Raw genomic sequence first — 18,266 nt, forward strand, 5'->3', positions numbered from 1 at the left:
CGAATCGTGGAGATCGAAGCAATTAAAAATCAACTTTTCGACGCTATTTCGACCGTTTTTCATGATTTTTTCGCGGTTTTTTTGCGAAAAAATGAATTTAGTACGATTAAATTGTCATATTTCATTGAATTTCCCGCAAAAATCTGGACAAAATTGTGATTTTTTGTGCATTTTTTGGATGACTTCCAAGTCAATCAAAAATAACACCGATTTGATGAGAAAACTTGAATTTTGGATTATAATTCGATGTGAAATCGAGTTTTTCGAGACTAGAGATGTGATGAACTCAAAAATAGAAAAAAAAAATGGAAAAAGGACTGAAATTATCAATTTTTCAGCTGCAGGACTTGCAGCAAAAATTGGAATTCTTTGAAATATGATGTTTTTAATAAGTTTTTTCAATTAAGGCCAGTCTTCATGCTGAATATGGCGTTTTTTCGATCAACTACCCGCGAAAAATAAAAATGTTAGATATTTCTCGAAATTATCGAGAAAAAAAAATTAAAAATCGAAAGGTTTCGCAACAAAAAAAGCTATTTCTTAATTTCTAAGATTTTTCCGATCTATTTCGAATTTTTTCGTTAAAAAACACCTTGATTTTTTGCAACAATTTCGAAAAAATTCTGTTTTCTTCAAAATTTTAGAAAAAAATCAGAATAAAAACAAACATCTTATTTGAAAGTTTCAAAAGCAAAATATATGACTCATCATTGTTGTTTCTAAATATTTCTTCTATTTTTCACGTCAAAATAAAATAAAAATTCAACTTTTCACCAAATTAATATTATTTTTTGGAGGTTTTAAACGAAAATGGACGAGGATAATCATCGTATCGACGAAAGTGAGATCGGCGAGGTGAGTTTTTACAATTTTAATGTCAAAAAAATCAAAAAAAGCTCTCAGATCATCGAAATCGACGAGGATGCCGAGATGAAGTACGCAAGTGATGATGAAGATCAGCAGAGTACTTCAAAGTGAGTTTTTGATCATTTTTTGAAAGTAAAAACGGTGAAAAATCAAAATATTTTGTATATTTTGTCAAAATTCACGAAAAACGAATTTTCAGCGCCGACGTGCCCGCTGAAATCATCGACGACTCTCTGATGTCACTTCAAGCACACGAACAAGACTGTTTCACGGTCGCTCTCGCATCGAATCGCTGGTTGGCAACTGGTGGAGAAGACGATGTCGCTTTTCTTTTCGATCAAAATGTTTCCGAATCTGAGCCAGTGCTCAAAGTGGAACATAAGGATTCGGTTACTCAAGTGCTGTTCAATCATAGCGAAACCCTATTGGCTACTGGCGATTTGAGCGGAAAAATTATGATTTCTGATGTGGCGACGAAGAAAGTGCGAGCTGAGGTGTGTTGTATTCGCTGTTTTGCAGTTTTTAGGGGTTTTTTATGGGGCATATGGCGTAAAGTACCGTGCGGCAAACGAAAAAGAACGGAATAAACAAGAAAAAAGTGAAAGAAAGAGAGAAAATCAGCTCAAAAATGACAATTTCTAACAAAAATCTTCCAGATAGATGAGTGCAACGATCTGGAATGGATGAGATGGCATCAAACGGCCGACATTCTATTCGCAGGTGACAAAGACGGAATTTTGTGGATGTGGTTGATTGGGAACAAAGGAATCGCTCAGTCAAAGGTATGGGAATGAGAAAAATCGGGGAGAAAAGGGGTAGAGAATTAAGAAAATAGAAAAAAGGGCTAAAAGAGGTACATTTACTATTAGGATAGGATAAAAAGAACAGAAAAAGAAAGACGACCGAATTATTTATGACACCGTAAACTAACAGAAATACAACCTTCTGGCGGGAGGAAGTTGACCATTTTACTAATCAAAAAGGACGCCTTCTCCTCTCTGTTCGGCTGAAAAATTGACCCCCTTATGACCTTTTTCTTTAACATCTGTCCCCCACCCCTTAGTTTTGCCGCCTTATTGCTCTGTGACCCCCAGAGAACATCTGGCAGTGTGAAGGGGGGGAGACGTCTATGTGTGCAGTATTCGTCACTGTATAAGCAGATGACAGGAACACCATCTTGACATATGTATGCATATATTGGTTATTGGAGGAGATGAGCCCGGGAGGAATTGGAAGATATTGAATTTCTATGCGAAAATAGGTCTCTTTACGGTCTAAAATGGGGTTTGAGCTCACAAATTCATGCAAAATGTGACATTCTGGAGTTCTTGTCATCAGACGTACTGTCTAAATCTCGAAATTCGATGATTTCTAGCTGCTAGGAGCAGAGATCTGTTCTAAGTCCCTACAGCATTTCCAATCTCCCTCACGCCTAGATTCAGGTCCGACCACTCTTTGCACTTCTCTAAGAAAAAAACCATTACTCACAGAAAACGTCGTAAAAAAACAGAAGATCCCCCCTCTCTTTGAATTTTCCCCCCTCTCCTCAAAGTGAGAAATCTTGTAAAAAGTCGTCTCTCCCCCCTCTCTCTGTCCCCCCGGTCGCTCTTTTTTGCCTCGCGTCCATTCTCCCCCCTTCTTTTTTTCTCCTTCTCCCCCCTCCATTCCGTCTGATTCTCTACCCACACACTATCTCCGCCCCCTATTCAAAACCGTCGTGTTCTCTCGTCTTCACTCTCTCCACCGTCTAAAGAGCCTCTCTCTGCGTGCCCTCCTCGTTACTCCATACTCTCTCCGCCAATGGTCACTTGTCTCTGCTTGTCTCAGGTCACAATGACGTATCCATCTGTCGTTGTCTCTGTTTGTCCCTCTCCGTGGGGGGCTTCTCGTGTTCTCTGCACCGACACTCTCTCACGCTCCACAACGTGTAGAGAGTGGGGGGAGACGACGGCCCGAGGACGCGAGGAGGGGGCAAAACTGACAGGCCTTGTGTGTGTGACTGACGAGGCGAGGCTGCAGAAATTCGGGGGACCTTGGCAGTTTTCCGAAAAAAAACTTGTTGAGAGGTTCTAGAAGGTTCGGAAACCACGAGGATACGTCAGCGTACTTGGAATCACTAATAAATGCAAGAAAACTGCTCCGTATGACTTGACATCTGAAACTTCTGGAATTCAGCTGGAAGAGCGCCTTGAAATCTATGGAATTGGGGACTATGATTTTTCCGTCATCAGGATCGGGGCTTCACCGAGGGATTTCCACTGTCTTCAGGCTATATTCAACTCGTCAAACCCCCAGTCTTTTCTGTCCAAAATGACATTTTTCCCGCATGAAAGAGAAAAAAAGGATGGCACTACGTTTTTAATAACGTTTCGGTCCATCTTCTTCTTCTTCTTCACAACTCCTTCATCTTCATCCCCCGTCTTTTTTTGCTGCTTCTTTCAGCGTCCCACACACACACACAACAACCAGCACAAAACGGGGAAGAAAATTGCTATTTTCGCATCGTCGAGTTCTCTTCTTCTTCTTCGACTCGAAACGAATAGAAAAGGAAGAGGAGGGAGCTCTATGAATAAAACATTAGTTTGCTGACTTGTGTGTGTGTGCCGAAAAGAAATAGACACACACAAACACAGAAAAAAAATGATCGAGGGAACCGACTTGGAAAGGCAAAAATGTCAAATTTGAGTTGCCCGCCAAGAAAAGTGTTGCTCTCCCTCTAGTCCACTTTTTCTATCAACCCATTCCCAGTCGTGGTTTGGCGGTTTTTTGTGGTCGCCGTCCGAGCAATGGTCTGCTGCCCTCCTCCTCTCCCCATTCGCCTCGCTCCTCTGAGAGAGTGGTGAAATCCAAATAATGGTTATGTTGGTTGCGAAGGAGTGTCCAAAAGACCACTTCCACAATACCACCTGTCGGAGGGAAAAAGAGACCGAAATGACCGGTTACATTGGAGAAGATAAGCCTCCCCTCCCCCCTTCTGTTCGGGTAATTAGCGTGACAGGAGATGAGGAGAAAGGGATGCAGTTATTCCCGGAATAAAGGGAGTGAGGGGGTCTCTCATCATTTTCTTGTCAGATAGATGTCAAAACCAGAGGAGAGCTTGACATAGATGAGACGAGAGAACTGGACCCATCTCCTCCTCTAGTCACTCAACTAGATCCGATTAAAAACTGGGAAAGGTGATGACACTGTTAGTGTGTAAGCTTGAAAGTAAACCATCTCGTATTCCCCCCTCTCCCATCCCTCTCCCTCTCTCAATACCCGACGAAAGTAAATTTGCTTTCGGGTTGTTTGTTGGGGGGCCGCCGAAATGGATGGCGGTGGGAAGGAGGAGGAGGCCGAGGCCCGAAATTTTTATAGTGCACTTCTTTGATTTGAATCGACGACAAAAAACGAGGGGATTCTGACTGGTTTTTCTGTCTATTCCGCTCCCATAGATCAAAAGTTGACGGGGAGAAAGAACGGACGGCATCGGTTTTTTCAGACGTGGCAACCTTGAGATTCCGCTCGCTCCGAATGTGAAATTCAGTCGAAATCTTTGCCGCAGAATCTCAAAGAACCTTGAATACAGAAACTTACAAGGTTAGGTCCCCCACCGCACGTCTTCAAAAAACGAAAGTTCTCTTCTTCTCAGAATTGAATTTAGAAGACGACGACAACGATGTCGAAGTGGTTTTTCTTTTTCAAGTGTACGGAAATTGGCAGAAATTGCGGGAGCCATCGGGAATGTTCTCACGAGGAATTTTGTTCCAGAAACTTCCATCTCCTCCTGATTTCAATAAGAATTGTTTATTGACCTTTCTGCCGCCTCGTTGACTGCCTACCTTGTGATAAGGTATTGAGAAAAAAAAGTAGAAGTTTGTTGACGGTCTATCGGGGGGTTGCTGACAATTGTGTGTGTATGTCTATTTGATCATCAAAGCTCATGGTTCTCTTGTTCTCGTTTTTTCCAATCTCTCCCGGTTGGTCGGTCTCGCTCGACCCGATTGCGTAACCCCCCTCTCTCTTTTTTTTCCGCAGAGAGAAGTTCCAATTTCATTTCGGTTTTCCTTCCCGCAGACTGATAACGCACACACACACACACACAAAATAACAAACACGCTTCAATTGCGTTCTGTTTCTTCCTTCTTCTCCTAACAAGAACAAATTGGTTGACCCTTTCCTCCCCTCTCAGCCCTTTTTGCATCCCCCGACAAAATGGGCGGAGTCCACTTTATAACGATGTTGTCAAGAGTGGATTATAGGCAGGTGTTGAGAGAGAGAGGTCTCAGTTTTTAGAGGAGGGACGAGAATAATGAACGATTAGATTATCAAAGGACACGCAATAGAGAAGATGATGATGATGAGTAAGAAGAATTAAGAAGAAGAAGAAGACGGAGGGGATGATGATGAATGAATTGAAAGGGAAAGTACAATAGTTTGTTGTTGTTCTTCTTCATCATCGCCTCAATAGGGGAGAGGCTATCCGCACAAAGAGCCGCTTCTTCTCCTTTTGTCCGTCCTTTGTTTGGTTATGAGTAGTCTCGGTTGTAGAGAGGCTAGAATTCTTTGCTGGGAGATCAGTGTTGTTTTGGACACGAAATGCCAAAAACAGGCTGTAATTTTGATCAGACAGAACAACAAGAGAGAGGGAAATCTGAAATTAGAAGCTGAAAACAGTCATTTTCATTGGTGAAGCAAAACAGACAAGGGATCTGTTACTGAAAACCGAAAAAAAACGCACAAGGATCTCTGGCATCCCTGAAACATCCCTACCAGAAACGTCCTTTTCGTGATCACTACGTAATCATGGAACCCAAAAAAAGACATTAGAATTCCCCCATGATGATGATCATCATCACCGCTATTTCGTCATTCCTCTAACATCAAAAATTCACATTTTTTCAACATGATGAATCGCACATCAAAAAGTAATGTTTATTTCAGACATCTCTCTCGTGATTTCCTCCTCTTTTCGAGCTCTCATGACGTTTCCCCGACAGAAACTTTGTTTTCTTCATTTATCAGACTCTCTCTCCGTCTACCTCGAGAACGGGTTGCCATGGAAAGAGTGTGTTTACACTCGCGAGTTCTGATCGCACAAATTGAGCCCCATGGAGACTCCTCCTCCGGTCTCCGGAGCAAATGCAGTAAACAAGTCCACGCAAATTGAATTCCGAATAGAGATTCAGAAAGGGACTGAGAGCTGCCAAGAATAGAGAGAGAGGGGGATCTATGCATCTAATCCGCATGACCGAAAAGATAGAAGGCTTCTTTTGCTTCTTCTTCTGGTTCAATTGATGGTTTCTTCGCAAATCTCTATCCCTCTTTTTTTTCTTCTTTCGAAAAATAAACGAAAGGGGGACCCTCATTTTGTTTCGAGGGACCGCACGCAGAGGGAAGAGGAGATGGAGCAGATGGCCTCTAGTCCCCCCGTTTCGTTTCATTTTTTATGAGATGAGCCGTTTGGGACATGTGGTCCTTATATTTTTGGACGACCGCTTCTAATGGAGGGGTAACAAGAGAGATGGAGGAAATAGTCCCTATAATTAGTAGTCAATGAGGAAAAGAAAGGCATGGAGGCGTTTACAAAACAGCCTATTTATGAGGGAAGAAAGGAAAGGAAGGAGAAAGGAAATAACAGAAAGAGCTGTTTCATTAGAAAGAAATTTTGGGACAAGTTGTGGAAGGACAATCGAATGCCGAAATTGGCCAAGAATCAGTGAAAATTGAGTTAATGAATCCAGACAATGCAGGGATACTGTAGGAGTACGGTCATCCGTAAAAGATGTCCGAAATCATCCGGAAAGATCGTGTGAAGATTACGGTATATCAGTCCTAAAAGATACTGAAGGAAATTCTGAAAGTCTTCACGGAGATTACTGTAGGATTCTTAATTCCTGAAAATCTGACACCCTGAAACAAACGCGCCAATGGCACGCCATTCCACTCAATTGGTTCATTGTTGTTGACACTCTTTCGGATGGGAAGTGAGAGGAGAGTCTATCTCGAGTATGCATCTTGTATGTATTATTCATTATCATGTGATGATGATCGTAGTAGTAGTTTTGAAGAGGAAGAAGGGAAAAGAAGAGATAGTGCGGGAAGATAGGGATCGTAGATACGAGAAGAGACACAGAGAAAACGATATTGGTAGTGGGCGCGAAAAATTTGATAACACTCGTCGCTCACTAACACAAATGTTGGTTTTGAAAGTGTGTGTATACACCAACTATCAGTTTTCATAACAAATGACAACCGGAAAAGAGAAATAAACACACAGAATCGGGGGAATTCAAGAGAAAACTAGAAACTCAACGCCTTGTTACAGGTATACGCTGGAAATGGAGCATCGTGTACTGTCGGATGTCTTCTGCCAGACGGAAAACGAATTATGTGCGGTTATTCGGATGGAATCGTCCGTAAGTGGAGAGGGTAATCTGAATTTAAGCTGAAAATTTGACAAGAATTGAGTTGTGTAGGCTGAAAATCGCTGTGATATAAGTCGAAATTCGACTTTCCATTGTTCAGATCCTTCTGAAATCTGAATAGAAACTTGCTTAAGATAATTTTTCCTAAATCTATCCGGTTTTTCTTTTAAAACTACTGTAATCTGGCTGAAACTCATCTTCCTTGAATTCCATTTAATTTTCTATACGAATCTCTAGAAATCGCTGTACTTCATCCCCCTAATCCTTTCCGAACATCAGCTCCAACATCTTCTTTATATTCAAAAAAAAGATAATCTCTCATCAATTCCTTTTTCAATTTCTCTTCTCTTCATCCATCCTGAATGCTCATATTCATCCGGATATATTTATTAGACTCTTTTTCAAATATATTCGAATTAGAACTAATATCCGGATAACTCATGATGCATTGACGACATTCGAGGATTATCTGGAAGGGATAGATGAAGGATTAGATGGATAAAATGACAATTTTTGGTGTTAAAAATGGATTAAATATTAGTATCGGGGAAGAGTTATTCTTGGAAGATGATAATGAGGAAAAGTGGTGAAAATTGAATTTCCAAATTTCCAGGTCTATGGCTGCTCCGTGAAGAAACAAGCACCCATCTGTACTTCCACTCCCCAATCACCGCCATCGATCATCACGTCACCCAAACCGTCGCAATCGTTGGAACACAAAGTGGAACTGTCAATGTAGTCAACACGGCGTCACCGGATAATGTACTCAAGAAGATCTCATTACTCCCACCACCCGGCGTCAAATCGACAACCATCACAACAGCTGGAACGGCGGCGAAAGAAGAGGGTGAAGAAGAGGATGAGGACGTGGCGAATTGTGTGGAGAGTCTTGCGATGGCACCGTCTCATCCATGGTTTGCGGTGGGCAGGAATGATGGATCCATGTGCATTTATGAGATGGACTCGAATGCGCCCAGAAGTATTTATCAGTCGAATCAGATGATGGTTAGTGGGAAAATTGACCAAACATCGCGGTCAGAAGACGTTCAGACATTCAAACTACAGCTTTTAGAAGAAAAAGAATTGAGTCAAAATTCGGGGAAGAAAATGGATTCTGAATCATATTCTATAGATTCTATTTTAATTTAGCTGTTTTAGTTGGTACTGAATCGGAAATTCTCTTTTTCGTTCTTCTTTTTTCTTCCCCAGATTTTCATAATTTGGGAAAGAAAAAGGGATTCTGAATCAGGTTATAGATTCCTTCAGGAAAGAAAAAATGGTTTTCGGATTTTTTGGGATAACCTTTTTTCTAATTCCATCTCAGAAGAGCTAGTAGTGATTTCCTGGATTCTGGCTCACTCTGAAGACGTCGAATTTTGGTTTTTTCTCAAAGTAGAAACTTTAGACATCTTAAATAGATTCTGCGTGACGATTCTAGAGTTTCAGAAGCCGCTAGTCTCATTCTTACGTCTTCTGAATCCTAGAAATGATTCTAGGGTTCTAGAATACATTCAGAAGTCATTAACTCTATTCCTAAACGACCCATAATTATTCCATTCTCTTCCTTCTCAATTTAACGACCAACAATTTAACCCAACTAGACAGCTTGAACAATAAAAAGAACCCTCGTTCCGTTTCTACCCAATTAACCTCCGTCTTCTCTTCAGGCAATTGTCAAAGTGATTTGGTCGATGGAGGGTAATGCACCATACGTCACAACTGGCTCAATTGATGGAACTGTTCGAGTTTTTGATGCGAGAGATAGTTCGTTGGTTAAGGTGAGTTCTCAGAGATTTTGACTGATTCTAAGCCTTAATTCTGTATTCCAGGAGCTCCATAACGGTGGTGACGAAGTGCTCGACGTTCTCGTCATCCAATCGAATCCCCATCGAATTATGACGGCTGGAAGTGGAGGAGTCGTTCGAGTTTTCGATTTGAACTGAAAATTCTTTCTTCTTATTCCCCGTATTTCATTGTTTTCCTATCCCGTTTTTTTTCCATATTTTTTCCCATCGGTTATTGTTTTCTTTCTTCTTTTTCAGGTATTTTATTATTGCCCCGTTCCGGTTCTTCTTCTTTTCTCCCCCATTTTTTAGTTGAATTCCTAGAAAGCCCTCACTTCTAATCACTCGTTTCTGTTTTTCGTGTTAATTCATTTCTTTTTTGTCTGTTTTTTGTTATCCCTAACACTTTTTCTTCGTGTTTTGTTGTTCCCCACCACCACCGTTTTTGTTAGAAATCTCTTCTATGAAAGGGATAAGAAATCGTTAATAAATTTATTGTTAGCTTATAAAATATCACATAGTGAGTAGTGAGTGTCTGTTTTGTGATGAGTATCCGGCCAAAGTACGGTGTGATTATCTGTTTTTGGGGGAATTTCCCGGTGTTGGGTTACTGTACTTTACTTTTCTGGGTTATGACGTCGTCAGGGGATTCAGAATCCTCTGTGACGTCTTCTAAAAATTTCGAATAGATTTTTTTTTTCATCGTGACGTCTTCTAAATCATCTAATTCTGAATTTCTCTCTCCCTCTGACGTCTTCTAAATGTCATCTGAATTCTTTTTTCAAAAAAATTTTCATCGTGACGTCGCTTCTGAATCCTTTTTCCTTCTTTTTCGCCGTCAAATTTTCCTTTTTTTTCGAAAAAAAAATTCCAAAAAACTGGAAATTTCAGATTCCCAAAAATGGAGAAGCCGAACTACCAATTGTACCGTAACACGACACTCGGCCAAGCACTTCAGAAGACGTTGGACGACTTTGTGAGTGAACAGATTATACCGGATAGTCTGTCGAAAAAAGTGATGGATTCATTCGACAAATCAATCAATCGAATTCTGCCGATGAAGGCGAAGAATAAGGTGAGCATGATGACATCGAAAATTCTTTTTTTCGTTCTTTTTTCTTCTCCAGATTTTCAAAATCTGGAAAAAATTTTTTTTCGGATTTTAAAAATTCGGGGAAGAAAAAGGGATTCTGAATGATTTTGAATTGAAAATAGATTCTATTTCAGTTTTTGATTGGTACTGAATCGGAAATTCTCTTTTTCGTCCTTCTTTTTTCTTCTCCAGATTTTCAAAATTCGGGGAAGAAAAAAGGTTTTTCAGATTTTAAAAATTTGAGGAAGAAGAAGCGATTCTGAATGATTTTGAAATGAAAATAGATTCTTAAGCTGTGTTAGTTGGTACTGAATCGAAAATTCGCTTTTTTCGTTCTACTTTTTTTCTTCCTCAGATTTTCAAAATTCGGAGAAGAAAAATGTTTTTAAAAGAATTGTCAACTACAAATTTGTAGTAAACTTTGAGTAGATCAATTTTGTAGTTGACCACTTTTTGCTAGCTCCGCCCACTTTTGAGGAAATATGGTTGAAAATTCGAAATCCTCAAAAATTCCTCTTTTTTCTTCCTCAGATTTTGAAAATCTGGGGAAGCAAAGTTTTCGGATTTTTGGGGATCACTCTTTTTTGAATTCCAGAAAGAGGAAAAGTTGAGCAAAAGCAACTTTTTGTTAGCTCCGCCCACTTTTGAGATATCAGCCAAAAGTTAACTCCCTCGACAAGTGTTCGCACTTCAACGGACCGTATCTCCCCTAAGAGTGGTCCTATAAAAAAGTGGTCAACTTCAAAAATATAGCCCTTGACTTGTTCTATCTAGTCATATAAAAATCAATAAAGTCCAATAAAACCTAACTCGATGGCGTTCCTTCAAACTTCACCTACTTTTCCCTTGGTCTCTAAAATTCTCCATCTTCAAAAGCCTATATCTCAAAAGTGGGCGGAGCTATCAAAAAGTGGTCAACTACAAAAATGTAGCCCTTAACTTCTTCTAGCTATCCATATAAAAATCAATAAAATCCAATAAATTCCAGGTGAATTTCCGTGCCGAGAAACTCCGAGCGTACCGATATTGTGACAACGTGTGGACATTCATAGTGGAACAAGTCGATCTGAAAGAGGCAATCGATCCGAATGGACCAGTCAATCGGCTGAAAATTGTCGCCTGTGATGGACAGACGAAGGGACAAATCGGAGGGGCGGGGCATGCTTAGTTATCAATGGAGCGCACTTGCTTCTCCATTCTTGGGGATAATTTCAAATAAAACATTTTGTACATTCTTAAATTGTATTTTTTCTTCTTCTTCTTTCATAATAATCTCGTTTTTTCTTGTGATATTTCTTCTCGTTGTGATTCCTACCGTAACCCAGTCTCTCTCTCTCATTTCTCCCCTATTTTTCTGCTGTGATACCAATCTTCTAGTGATTTTTATAATTCTAATATGGTGATATTGTCGCAACAAAAAAGTTCCGACATTTTTTCCCCCTCGGTGTTTGCGGACTCAAGCCAAAATTTGATAATTTTGGCTTGAGTCCGCAAACACCGACGAGGAAAAAATGTCGGAACTTTTTTATTTCGATAATATTTTATACAATTTTATTCGGTGTCAAAATAAATATTTTTCTGGAATGTTCTATCATGTGTATCTCAAAAGTGGGCGGAGCCAGGAAAAAGGTGTCAACTACAAATTTGTAGTAAATTTTATGTAGATCAATTTGGTAGTTGACCGCTTTTTTCTAGCTCCGCCCACTTTTGAGATAATGGGGTTCAAAAATGCTTCTTTTTTCTTCCCCAGATTTTCAAAATTCGGGGAAGAAAAGAAGGTTTTTCGGATTTTTGGGGATCACTCTTTTTCGAAATCCAGAAAGTGGAAAAGTTGATTTAAAAAGTTCAGAACACTTTTCGTAAGCTCCGCCCACTTTTCAGATCAGGTGTACAACAAGCCTCGCACACCCTCGACAGGTGCTTGCACTTCAACGAACTGTATCTCCCTTAAGAGTGCTCATATAAAAAAGTAATCAACTACAAAAATGTAGCACTTGACTTGCTCTATCTATCCATATAAAAATCAATAAAATCAAATAAAATCTGAATCGATGGTGATTCTTCTAACTTCGCCTACCTTTCCCTTGCTCTCTGAAATTCTCCATCTTCCAAAGTCTATATCTCAAAAGTGGGCGGAGCTACCGAAAAGTGGTCGACTAGAAAAATACTCAGCAAGATTAGTTCTATAACATATCAAAAATTCAAGCCAATAAAATCAATTCAGCACCTTATTAAGCCCTGTCAAATTATACAAACTACAGTAAATTTCAGTTTTCTCTGCGCACCCTCTCTCTCTCTCGTCGTATCTTCTTTCTTCTCAATTTGCCAAACGAGTGTCCATGAGAAGTGCAAAAAGAAATCGTATATCCCTTTTTTCAAAGAAGAAGAGAGACTACTGATTTTAGAGAGACGCAGAGAAAAGGGAATGGCGCCATTTCTCTCTCCCCCAGAAATGTCCTTCGTTCTTTATTCTATTGTCTATCTATCTTTCCCTGTCATCATTTACATCGGAAATCGAACAAAAATGGTTAATGAGGGGTACTGTAGACATCAGGACAATAGAAATCAAAAAAGTAAAAAGAAAAAAAAAACGATAGGTTCCACCGAGATTTGAACTCGGGTCGCAGGATTCAAAGTCCTGAGTGCTAACCGCTACACCATGGAACCGACGGAGAAGAGCCGCACCACAGGGCACTGATATTTGTTGTGATTTTGAGGGAAAACGAGGGGTGAGGTGGTGATGGGAAATGACAGACACACAGATGGAGATGGTTGACATCTGGACAAACAGATAGACAGACAGACAAATAGACATGGCTCTATAGAGACTATGGTACTTATGGTCCGTATCATATATTTCGGCTCGTTTTTAAGCGGTTTTCGACTGAATCTCGTGAGGTGAGGCCTAGAAACTCAGAGTTCGGCCATCATACCTACATAGTCAACTTCGTCTCATCGAGAGCTTTCAGAAAAATATAATCATGCCTGTGCTAGCTCTCAATTGGCTTCCACCACGAAAACTACAGTAACCCAGTTTAAAGGCGCATACCGTAGTTTCGTGGTGGGACCAAACTTGCACCGAATCGGGGCATGATTATACTTTTCTGAAAGCACTTTCCACGTTGAATCTGAAAATATACATATCACTTGGATAAAAACTCACCGTAGTTTTAGTGAAAAGGGGAGAGAGCAGCGTCTCTGACCCCGAAATTTAAAAACTTCAGAATATAGTCATGAGTATACTCATTCGAAGCGTCTTGACATGCTGATTCAAAATTTCCAAAAAATTTCAAAATTGGAGCAAAACTAACAGAGACACTGTAGTTTGAAAGTATCGGGAATTTTCGAAAAGTTTCGAAAATCTGTACCTTTCGGGGTTTTTGATATTTTCAACTTTTTTTTGGATCAAAATGTGTGAAAATTGTCTAACTTTTTGTAAAAAATATTATTCCTAACATTTTATCAGTTATAACTACAGTAACCCAGAGCTTTCGTGGCGTGACCCATCTCTATACGATTAAAAATAAGTTTTTCCAAATCTAGACATGATTATACTTATTCGAAGCGTTTGGACACATTGATTCAGAATATATCGGTTTGGTGGCCGAAATTTGGGTTTCTAGGCCACCAGGTGGGGGTTTCTAGGCCAAGGAGGGAGAAGTGTAACAACTCTGTTCAATGTGAAAATGATTCATTTCTATTGTATTTTTGTTGTTTTTCTGCGTCTCTTCGTACATTTTATCTCTCTCCATGGAGCTTTTATTAAAAGTTTTCATTCATTCTGTCGTCTTTTTCTGAGCCCTTGTGTCGGGCTCTTCAGATTTTTAAAATATTTTTTTCTGAATCTAGTTTTTTATATATTACTGCTATTCTTATTGGACTACTAAAAAACCCTTCATTCTTGCTACATAATGGGACACATGAGGGTGAGTGGTGGAAGATTTTTTGCTCAAAAACTTAATTGACCGAAATTATTTTTAGATGACTAGATAGCTGACATCATGAGGATTCAGAATCTGTCTTTAACTTTTTTCTAGGGCACCGTCTGACTGAGTTATACCTCTTTGAAGTTTTCAGTTTTGTAAAGTTTGAAATCTCGACTCGTTTTCATGCAAAATTAATTTTGAAACTACTAGAATCAGAATCCTCGTGACGTCAGCTTTCAGGATATTGTATTTTCAGTTAGTTATGATAGACTCAGTAGAGTATCACGACGGGTTTCTCCAAAAACGCCTAAAACCGAGGTCCCGATTCGAGGTCCCGGTAAAGTACAGTACCGTCCACCAGGTTGTAAACATTTGCCGTTTTCAGTTGAAATTGGCCGATTTTGAAAGTGTGTCAGGGTAATATTGATTGTCTCAACGAGTAGGTTTGTAATTTATCATACAGATTAAAAACATAGCTTTATTTTTGTAGTTGACTACTTCTTTCCACCGACACTCCTTAAAAAGTTACATATCGAGAAAGTAACTTTTCTATCAAATCTACCAATTTCAGTGCAAAATAGAGTGATTTTTGAGCTTTCGTCTTCAAATGACCATAACTCTCTAGGGAGTGATCGTACAAAAAAGTTGTCAACTACAAAAATAGAGTTCTATCTTTATTCTGTATAATTCCGAAAACATCTACTTTATGGGGCAATCAATATTACCATGACACACTCTCAAAGTTGGCCAATTTCAACTGAAAACGGCCAAAGTTTACAATAATTTGGACGGTACTGTACAAGACGAAATTGGAGGAACACATCAACTGAGGTCGTAAGACACTTGAAGGAAACGTTCAGTTTGCATGATCTCTCAGGCAAACTACGAGCACATTGAGCCCCAGCATCGAACTTCTTGCGTCTTCCCTGTGATGTGGCCCCGAGAGTCCTCCTTGACGTCATCCAGCAAGCCGAAAACGACATGAGCACCGCCATTTGCGACGCTTTCTATTTCCTCAACACAGCCAGCAAAATCAGCTCCGACCAAATCATCAGGACGCGATCAGTAGTTCCCGCAGACCACAAAGATCCATCTTTGCCGTTCTGGTTCAATTCTTCAAAGTTCGAGTGATGATCGGCACAGTCGCTTCCGCCATTGAAACCCTGAAATAAACTGGATCTACCAGAAGGACAAACAGCATTTGTTGGGCTTTGATAGAATTTTCGAAAGATCCATCGGACAAGAAAGTGTTGAGAAAGTAGTAACGGAACCACAAAGTTATTCAAAGGTAAAGATCATCCAATAAAATGTCGGAATATTGAAATTTTGTGCTAAAAATGTGAATATAAAAGTGAAAGTAAATACAAACTTCACAATTTCTCTGAATTTGAATGTTCTTGCAAGTTACAGTTGTAAGGAATATTCATATTCCTTAGGCCTTGACTGTATCTTAGTCTCATGACGTCACCCATTTCCGGGATCAAACCCGGAACTATTCGTCATCTGGGAAGGGCTCAGATATTGCCTTTTCCCTCTCCGGAAAGGGCACACTATCTCCTCCTTTCCAGAAGGCATCCAAGCTAGAAGGGATTAGGATTCCTGAGAGACTGTCCAGGACATATCTCTGATACCCTCTTACAGACCAATACTATTTCTGACTATTCCATCTTACAGGCCCTTCCCATGTGCCTCGTCTCCCGTCTCCTCTCCCTCTCTCATGGTCTCTCCGGATGCCCTTTGAGCCCATCCGACATTCCATCACCGCCTCCAGGAGCCCACGCACCATGCATGCCTATATCTATTATCCTAATAAACCTATATCCCACCCGAACCCAGATCTTATTTATTCAGTACAATAATCCTTGCCTACGGACAAACTGGCTGTGGGGAAACGTACACAATGATCCGAATTTGTACAATGTCAGTGTTTCAATGTTTGAGATCTATGTAGACAAGTGTCATGATTTGAATTGGTGAGTCATCTTAGGCACCCTTTCGGTTCCTTTGGCATTACTGTAGCTAGATCCCAAGTCCATAAGAGACTGTCCATGACAGATCTCTAATGCCCTCTCCATGGCACGTTATGTCTCACTAACCATAATAATTTCAGGACTATCCCGCGCCACCAGCTGATATCTCTCTCCTTATATCTTACACTGTCCCACCGGAATGCCCAGACGCCCTTTGAGCCCGAGCCGCCTACCGTCATCTCTTTATGCACCTGCGGCTCCCGGTTATCTACCAGAGTTGCATGGAAGTAAACTCGGAAGTTAGACGGAAGTGAGTTTTATTTCGACAATATAAAACGAACTGCAAAAATATGAAGTTAATACGTTGTATTGATGGTATTACTACCCTTCGAGCATAGAAAATTCTAACATTTTACTTATCCCCTACCAGTAGACCTGAGTAAGTCTTCACTTCCGACTTCCGGGATTTTCCGGGTTTCAAAATCAGATCTTTTTTCAAGTCTACTGGTAGGGGATAGGTAAAATGTTGGAATTTTTATGTTCGAAGGGTAGTAATACCATCAATACAACGTATTCACTTCATATTTTTGCCGTTCGTTTTATATTGCCGAAATAAAACTCACTTCCGTCTGACTTCCGAGTTTACTTCCATGCAACTCTGTTATCTACCATCTCTTCCTTCTGAATCTCGGCATTTGCTCCGCCTCACATTCCAACACCAGGGCTATAAGTATGATCCCCTTATCGACGCTTCTCCCCAATTATCCCTTCAACATGTCTCTCCAACCGGCATTAAATAAACCCGTCTTACCCTAACCCTGTCTTATGCTTTATTTATCTCATGCTTATTTTATCACTCTCTCTATGATCTATTCTTCTGTCAAAATAAACCAATTCTACCTGAACAACGGTCTCATTTTTGGTTTCTTCTTACAGATGGTCTCATCTTTCACATTCCAGCAGAAATTAACACCTCAACACTGGATATCAGATATTTTATTGATAGCAGTGAGCAGGGTGCTCAACCGAAGGTAAAACCGATGAAAAACCGATTTTTTTTTAACCGATGAAAATCGTTTCTCTCTCCGAAGAATTTTAACCGATTTCTCAAAAACTAAAATCGGTAGGAAATCGATCAACAATCGGAGAAGAATCGATTTTCTTCGATTGTGTTTTGAAAAAAACCGTTCGGTTTCGGTTTTTATTGGTTTTTGAAACCGTTTAAAAACCGATTATTTTTCGATTTTTACCGATTTTCACCGGTTTTTTTGAAAATTCAAACTGTCACGTTTTTATTTATTTTTAAAGAAAATTTGAACAAAAATGAGAAAATATCTATTTTAAGTAAAATTTAAATTAAGAACAGTGCAAAATATGATATAAACGTGACAAACCGCCGTAGAGTTTGAACTTTCAGAAAAAAAACCGTTGAAAATCGAGTAACAATCGGTTTTAACCGGTTTCTAATCCGAACAAAATCGGTTTTTTCTCAGAACAATCGAAGAAAATCGAATTTTAACCGATTTTTCCCTGGAGAAAAACCGATTTCTTTTTTAAAAACCGACTCATATTTTCCCCGATTTTTTAATCAATAACCGATTTTAATCGGTTTTGAAGTATCGGTTGAGCACCCTGGCAGTGAGCTTCGTTTTCATTTAGATTTTAATTTTTTTCAAACGTTTTATTTGGAAAATTAATGTAAGATTTTTACCAAAACTTTTATTAAATTAGAAAAAGTGAAATATTGATGTTCAGTTTCGTGCCATTCCAAAGAATTGTATAATTCCTGTTCAAATGTCCAATAGAGCACCGTTTCATCGCTGGCCGCGAATCGGCAACAACTCGGCCATCATAATGTCGGGAACCTCGGCCATAGCATTTTTTCGATTGTTGAACTTATCTTATTTGAAAATTAGTGTTCTTTCATACAAAATTTAATAAATTCTTTATAAGTAGAAATTGCGAAGATTTTCCCCAGTTTTCGATCAGGAACACATATTTTCAAAAACGCGCCCAACTTGCGCCAGTCTAGCAAGAATTTTCAATTTCCAGCATAAAATAACTAATTTAAACTTCTGCTTTATTTTTCTCAACATTTCAGTAAAAGTTATCATTTTCCTTATTTTCCGGCGCAATTTAAAGTCTTTTTCCCCAAAATTCGTCCAATCCAATCACGTGGCCGAGTTTGCAAAAATTCGGCCACGGCCGTCTTCCCTACG

At 39.7% G+C, this 18,266-nt stretch overlaps 2 protein-coding genes across 2 annotated transcripts; both read left to right on the forward strand.

Moving 5' to 3' along the window:
• Positions 1 to 810: 810 nt before the first annotated feature.
• Positions 811 to 9,217, forward strand: GCK72_011139 (uncharacterized protein; the record flags this gene model as incomplete). Its single annotated transcript, XM_003095035.2, has 8 exons — positions 811 to 855; positions 904 to 974; positions 1,067 to 1,361; positions 1,524 to 1,649; positions 7,175 to 7,265; positions 7,888 to 8,279; positions 8,942 to 9,052; positions 9,104 to 9,217. 8 exons carry the CDS (start codon positions 811 to 813, stop codon positions 9,215 to 9,217), a joined length of 1,245 nt encoding a protein of 414 aa, XP_003095083.1.
• Positions 9,218 to 9,959: 742 nt separating this feature from the next.
• On the forward strand, positions 9,960 to 11,319 carry GCK72_011140 (uncharacterized protein; the record flags this gene model as incomplete). The annotated part of the gene is made up of 2 exons (XM_003095041.2): positions 9,960 to 10,133; positions 11,140 to 11,319. The coding sequence occupies 2 exons, from the start codon at positions 9,960 to 9,962 to the stop codon at positions 11,317 to 11,319; spliced, it is 354 nt and encodes a 117-aa protein (XP_003095089.1).
• Positions 11,320 to 18,266: the final 6,947 nt, after the last annotated feature.

The sequence above is a fragment of the Caenorhabditis remanei genome, chromosome III, assembly GCF_010183535.1.
Source record: "Caenorhabditis remanei strain PX506 chromosome III, whole genome shotgun sequence".
NCBI lineage: Eukaryota > Metazoa > Nematoda > Chromadorea > Rhabditida > Rhabditidae > Caenorhabditis > Caenorhabditis remanei.